Here is a 7,027-nt window from a genome sequence, read left to right as displayed (position 1 = left end):
TCACCTAACAAGGGCGCGTAATAGCCACAAAAAATTGATTTCTGTTTGTTTTTTCCAAGTTGTCTTGTTCTCATACTCACAGTCATTTTCTTCTTCAAGGCCAAAATTCTTGTACGAGAAAATAGAGTTTCACCGGAAAATTTTTGGATGAGTTGTAATCATTTTCTTCTTCGTGTATTAAGAGACTCAAATCTGCCTTCATCGTCTTCGCCAAAAAATATTTGAGACCCAACAAATACGGATTCAAATTTAATTAGCCCTCAAATTAGAACTTCACAGCTTTAAAACATAAACTATAAAATGTCATGCTCTCAGTGAGCTAGATAATGGCAAGAAAGCTTTTTAGGAACTCACGAGCAAGCTCCAAGCGCCAAGTAGATCAAACAAAGCGGACACGATACAGCCAAAGCTATGAATCAGAGAGCTCGAGGATGAGAAATCCGACAAGCTCCCAATTGGTTATGGGTTATGACATTAGCAATGAGCTTGCCTCATTTTTCCGATACAAGATGAGCATGAAGAAGTTATTTAGAACACCAATGGAAGACGGTGGTTCAGAAACCTGGTGGGTTTTGATTTTTATTTTATTCAAATATTTTGACCTTTTGTATTGAGGTTCACTAGTTGTATTTACCACATAAGAGTAAGTGTCGTTCACGCACTATAAGTTGTCTAGAATTGTAAAATAAGTGCTCAATTGATACAGTTTTAACCTTGTTTAAGTGTTCCATAGGTCATAACCTTAGTTTGAGACAAGTTAAAGCGTTTGTGTATGTATTTGGTTAAGTTGAGTTGATGATGCCATAAATAGCCCCTTATACAACATAACACTTTATCCACTCTCTTACATACATCTTGGGATCAGCAATTTCCTATGGTTTCCTCCACCAATGAATACTCGAGCGACACCTGGCTGAGAAGCTCCGTTTCCAACTACCCCACTTTAATCTAAAGTGGCATCCCATCTTCAGGGTAAAAAGTAAAACAAAAACTGACGTGGAGGGAATCTCTTCAAGTTGGAAAGATCTGGACCCCAGGACGTCTCAATAAAATTCTTGGCCTAAAGCCAAATTTTAATAAGGGCTTTTTTTTATGTTTATACTTTAGTTATCTTACAAAATATAATATTAAGATTTACATGGGTTTTTTTCTTTCATTATGTCTGTAATTTAGTTACCTTACCAAATATAATATGGAGTACCAATATTTACATTGGTAAGAAAATTCAAGTTATTAAGATGTTTGTCACGTATTTACAATATGTTATATGGATCTTATTGTAAAAAATATTATTTACTAATATGAAGATTTGAGTAGCTTAATTCAAAGTTCTAAAAAAATTCTACTGTTAAAAATAAATAGTCTTTTTTCTACTTTTATAAGAAGTTTGTATAAACTTCAATATTGTCTAAGAAAAAATAAAATAAAAGATCTACAATAAAAAATTAAAAATATTTTTGGGGCCCCAAAATTTAAAGGGCCTAAAGCAAAGGCTTTATTAATCTTCCCTTGAGCCACCCCTGTCTAGACCGTTGGTTTTTATCAAGCCTAGCTGTAATCATCGTGCTGTTTAGTGGAAGGGTTCTGAACTAGATGATAAAATTTAATTAGGGGCAGAACCAAAATGAGAAAAAGTAATTTAAAGGGGTTGAGATAAAATAATGAAATAAATAAAGGATTTGTTTCAGAGATATTTTAGAATAAACTGTCAAGAGAAGAAAACTAAATATTTTTACACGAATCCCTATGACAAAAATTAAAATTAAATGCGGAGGAATCGGGCTGTAAAAGTTGGACGATAGTGGCACGAGTCGCAGCGACAAACCTGCTAGATCGGTTCCTTCGGAGTTGAATTTTAACACTCATTTGTCTCTCTTTAATTAATTAATGAGATTACTAATTACCTTTTCTCTCAGTTTTTACAACCATTTTGACAAGTTTTCATTAGTTATTTCCTAAAATACCCTGTTGTAATTGTATTTGACTTTTTCTTTTTTCTTCAAAGTTGTTATTGACATTGCTTTAGAAGGAAACTGTACTTGATTTTGCAGGTGTTGGTACGTGCAGTTATAATTGCTGTACAAATTGCGTAAATAATTGCCCTCATGACCAGCTTCAGACATGGGATTAGGGATATGTGGGCTCGTGGTGTTTTTCCACTTCCATTTTACATGTTTAATAGGAAAATAGATTCGATTTAGTAATAGTGATCAAGAAGCTTAATTAGTAGGAATTAAATCCATGTTATTATAATTCGAATTGTGATATTTTGACCATTGAAATACTTTAAAAACACGTCATGGTTATCGAGCAAACCTCGGAGAAACTCTCAATTAGTAGTAACAGTATAATGCAATATTGCTCATTAATTTGAACATTTCAACTAATGATTTTAGTAGAGACATGTATTGTCAATGCTTTCTTATTTTTCCATTGTTTTTTACTATTTATTTATATCTACACTTTTTACATCGTATTCCCCATTTTGCCCTCAATTTAATATGTAATTTTGTCTTTATGCATGTAAAACACACAATATCAATCGTTTTTTCCCCTACAAATCTCTACCCAAAAAGGATGACACTAGCTAAATGACCTAAACCAAAGTATTATGATAGATAAACCTATATTATGCATGAAGAGTACTACTTGGGAATGCATAATATACAATATATATGGTGTATAAAGTACACTAATCCGTTGAGCTCTTATTCGAGTATCAGCTTTAACAAAATACCATCTTATACCAAAAATTATTTCATTAGAAATAAAGTATAATCAGCGAGCACTAGGACTTAGTTATAATAATTTTTCGTGCAACATTCATGTTACATTCTGTTTATAACATAATCAAAACCTATTTTGGCGACATACAACCAAAGCACAGAATATCGATCATACTATTAGAACTAATTTTTGTGTTGGTAATCACACAAAATTGGTTCCACACGACGCTTTCCTTTTTATAACCGTGATGTTCGAATTAGTTTGCGCGCACCTTGATTATCTTGTGCAATACTTGTGAAATTGATAAATACTTACCCGTATCGGTGTTTACACCTAACCAAACAATTAACGTTAAGAATCTATATAATTCAAAGTGATAATACATATCACTTACTTATGATCAGGTATTAAAAACTGTAAATGCAAGCCATATATCTCACATTTAATATTGACTTAGTACGAGTAAGTTTTTACCAAATTATTCTTACACGAGAAAGGGTTGGTAGTGAAGGTGGGAAGGAGCTGATGACCTAGTTATTAAGTAAAGACCATTACTATAGTCCCATATTCAATATTCATTTTCACCTTACACCTCACGTGTGGTCCACCGTTGGAAAAATCGTGTTCATAACACTCCATGCCCTAAAAATACTTTACTTCATCTGTTTTTTTTCTTTTGTCTCAATTACTTGTAAACTAAACAAATTAAAATCACTAGTTAAAGGACTATCACGTAAATTCACTACCAAATTTATCTCTTTTTTCTATTTAGTATAAAGACACTTTAATAATTGTTATTTTATTTTAAAGAAATAACGAAATATCTAGCTTTTTTTAAAGCCATAATTTTTCCTGATCAACATCCAAAATTTCAGCCGTTTGCTTGTCCCCTTCAAACGCAAATAAACCCCCTCTCCTTTCTCTTCTACTTCCACTTCTCTCTCTCCTCCAACACTTCACTCCTCACAACTCTCTTTTTCTCTCTATTTTTCCCTCTCACACCAAAAACACACACTCTTTTCACACATTCTTCTTTAAGCTCCAAATTTGCATAATTTCTAACCAATGGAAACACCTGAATTCTTCCAAGCAAGTTACTACAACTCCCAATTCATGCCTGAAAAGCGCTTTTCCGACGCCAAAAATGGTGACCATTTCGTTGTTGAGGACCTCTTGGACTTGCCTAACGACGATGGAATGGTCACTGATGGCACGTTGGACGCTACGGTCACCGGAAATTCCGCTGATTCTTCTGTTGTCGATAATTCATGCAATTCTTCATTGTCCGGAAGCAATCATGACCCACAATTACCTGTTGATAATATTATTGGCTGCCGGAATTTCCCCGACGGACAGTTCTCCAGTGAATTCTCCGTCCCGGTAATCATCATTTTCATGCACGCATAAAATAAATATTTTGTTACAAGCTTCTGTTTTTAGTTTTAATTTCTTTTTTCCATGTAAATAAAAGCTGGGAGAAAAAGTAGTCACTGGACATGTAACTTTAACGCTTTTGTGAGGAATTTTATTTAATGGCTTTTGTTTTCTTCTAGAAAAGAGCAACATTTACTTTTCCTGTGTGGTTGCTGTGAAAATAAGAAAAGGGAAACAATACAGTGAATCAAAGATAATGAAAATTCAGGTTTTCTAACTTGTCGGGATGACCATGCTGCATTTGTTATTTATTTCTTTCAAAATTAATTCACGTCAGCAATTAATTTTAACGTGAACAATAACTATTGAAATATTTCTATTATTTTCAATTCAAATTTTTACTGACTGTACCCCAAACCAGACCGCTAGTGTCAAAAGGACCATAATTCGAACCACAATGTGAAATATTTGTTACTGATTAAATTGTTGTTGTGGTATTGTTTTTACAGTATGACGATTTGGCTGAGTTGGAATGGCTTTCGAATTTTGTGGAAGAATCATTTTCAAGTAACGAGATGCAGAAAATACAGTTCATTCAAGGAATGAAATCCCGAAATGATAACGAGACTCACCAGTTCATTCCTGATCCCAATAATAACCGAGCATCAGCAGCAACTAACCCAATTTTCAATCCCGACATGTCCGTTCCAGCCAAGGCACGTAGCAAGCGATCGCGCATGGCTCCGGGCAATTGGGCGTCTCGCTTGCTAGTCGTGTCACCTAATTCTCCCAACAATACACCAAACTCGCCAATGAATACAACAACAATGCAAGACATGTCATCTTCATCAGAGTCAGGGATCATATCGTGCTCTGGAAAGAAGACAGTGAAGTCGTCTATTCCGAAAATTAAGAAAGAGAATACTCAACATGTTCCAAATAATAATATGGCTAGCAATAGTGAAGGAAGGAAGTGTCTTCATTGTGCTACTGATAAGACACCACAATGGAGAACTGGACCAATGGGTCCAAAAACACTTTGCAATGCGTGTGGTGTAAGGTACAAGTCTGGACGTCTTGTCCCTGAATATCGACCTGCTGCTAGTCCAACTTTTGTGCTTACTAAGCACTCAAATTCTCATCGAAAAGTTCTTGAGATTCGGAGGCAAAAGGAAATTGTTCGGACTCAACAACACCATCAACAACAACAATTCCTTCCTCAGAACATGATGTTTGATGTATCCAGTGCTGATGATTACTTGATTCATCAACATATTGGGCCAGATTTTCGGCAGCTAATTTAGTGATTAATGGCGGTTTAGAAGTTTGCTTTCAGATATTGAGTCTTTATATTCTTAGAGAATTTCCTTATATTTTTGTTAGATTAATTTACTAGGACTTGATTCCTAACTTATCGAATTTTGTAGCTTTGTCATAGAAATGAAAAAAAGTTAAGTGAAAGATAAGAGACTAAAAGAGAAAAGAATGGGCAGTACAAGTAGAAAGGGTAGGGTCTAATGTCCTAAGTTTATGTTCCTTTTGCCAAGAATTTGGCAATTTTCGAACCAATTTTTCTTTGTAATTCAAAGTGTTAATTTATCTCTTTCTTTCTTTTTCTTTTTTTTTTGGCTCTGATTTCCTTTAATAATGTCCCGAATAAATTTTCCGTGGCTTTGTTTTCTTTTAGTCAAGTAGGAAAATGAAGGGAAAAAATAAATAAGAAGCATGGGAATAATCTTTGACTTGCATGGGAATCACTTCTAAAGTAATGCATGGTTTGTTAAGTGCAAGAAAACTTCAAATTGTAGTTTGCATATGATTTACAGATTGGTAGTGTAATTGATAGGTTTTAAATTTTTTCTATTTTCCTTCTCTATTTAACTCAAATAGAAATGTGGTTTCTCACTATAATATAATGTTAATATGAAAATTGCGTTTGTCGTCAATCCTTTGGGAAGTTCAGGCATCTATTATCTCATCTCTTTCAACGAATCTAATGAGGTTACTCATAATAATTGATTTAGTAAACGAATTGCATTTTGTCCTAATTTAAATGCAATACGATAGAAGAGTTTGTTTCAAGGCGTAAAATTCTCTACCATTTTTGTTCTCTTCATACAATTTTTATTTACTTAATTATGTCTTCAACACACCCAAGACCTCTACCTACTCTGATACTATGTTAAAGTATCAGACCATCTTATCTAAAAGCTTAAGATATTAGATAAAACATACTTTTATTTACTTAATTATATCTTCAACAGTAATTAAGAAAGAATCAATTAAGGTTAAGTGCATATATTCATTTGTTTAAAAAATAACAATTATCTATAAAATGAAAAGAAAACACATATCCACTGCTCCCTCCGTTCACTTTTAACTATCCACTATTGATTTAGCACACCTCTTAAGAATAATAAATAAAGTATATAATTTACCATGATACTCATATTAATTAGTGTATAGTCTTAATGGATTTGAAAAATAATTTGGAATGAGTAATTAATGCTAAGGATAAAATAGAAAAAATAAATTATTTTTCTCTTGATATGCGAAAGTGGACAAGTAAAAATGAAAATCTATTTTTCGAATAGTGGACAAGTAAAAGTGAACGAAGTGACTACTAATTTCAGCACATAGTGTCATAAAACTTATAAATTTCGCTACTTTAACAAAAAAAACTTTTTTTTTTATCGGGATGGTGAAAACATGAATTTCAGCAAAGAAGAAATACTAGAAGAAGTTGGTATAGTATATACTGGACTGGTATTACAAATCCAAGGTGTGATGAATGAAGCAGCAGTTTATTACAGAGAATGTTAGAGAAAAAGCACATTAACCAACAACATGAAACGGAAGTAGCCTATTTTTAACCCATATATATATATATATATATATATATATATATATATATATATATATATAT

At 33.0% G+C, this 7,027-nt stretch overlaps 1 protein-coding gene across 1 annotated transcript; it reads left to right on the top strand.

The window, feature by feature from the left end:
• Nucleotides 1-3,655: 3,655 nt before the first annotated feature.
• On the top strand, nt 3,656-5,698 carry LOC107811033 (GATA transcription factor 9-like). Its single transcript, XM_016635878.2, has 2 exons — nt 3,656-4,107; nt 4,611-5,698. The coding sequence occupies exons 1-2, from the start codon at nt 3,793-3,795 to the stop codon at nt 5,403-5,405; spliced, it is 1,110 nt and encodes a 369-aa protein (XP_016491364.1). The 5' UTR covers nt 3,656-3,792; the 3' UTR covers nt 5,406-5,698.
• The last annotated feature ends 1,329 nt before the right edge of the window (nt 5,699-7,027 follow it).

Source organism: Nicotiana tabacum, chromosome 23 (genome assembly GCF_000715075.1).
Source record: "Nicotiana tabacum cultivar K326 chromosome 23, ASM71507v2, whole genome shotgun sequence".
NCBI lineage: Eukaryota > Viridiplantae > Streptophyta > Magnoliopsida > Solanales > Solanaceae > Nicotiana > Nicotiana tabacum.
Note: the sequence above shows the minus strand (reverse complement) of the source record. Positions and strands in the feature narration are given on the sequence as shown.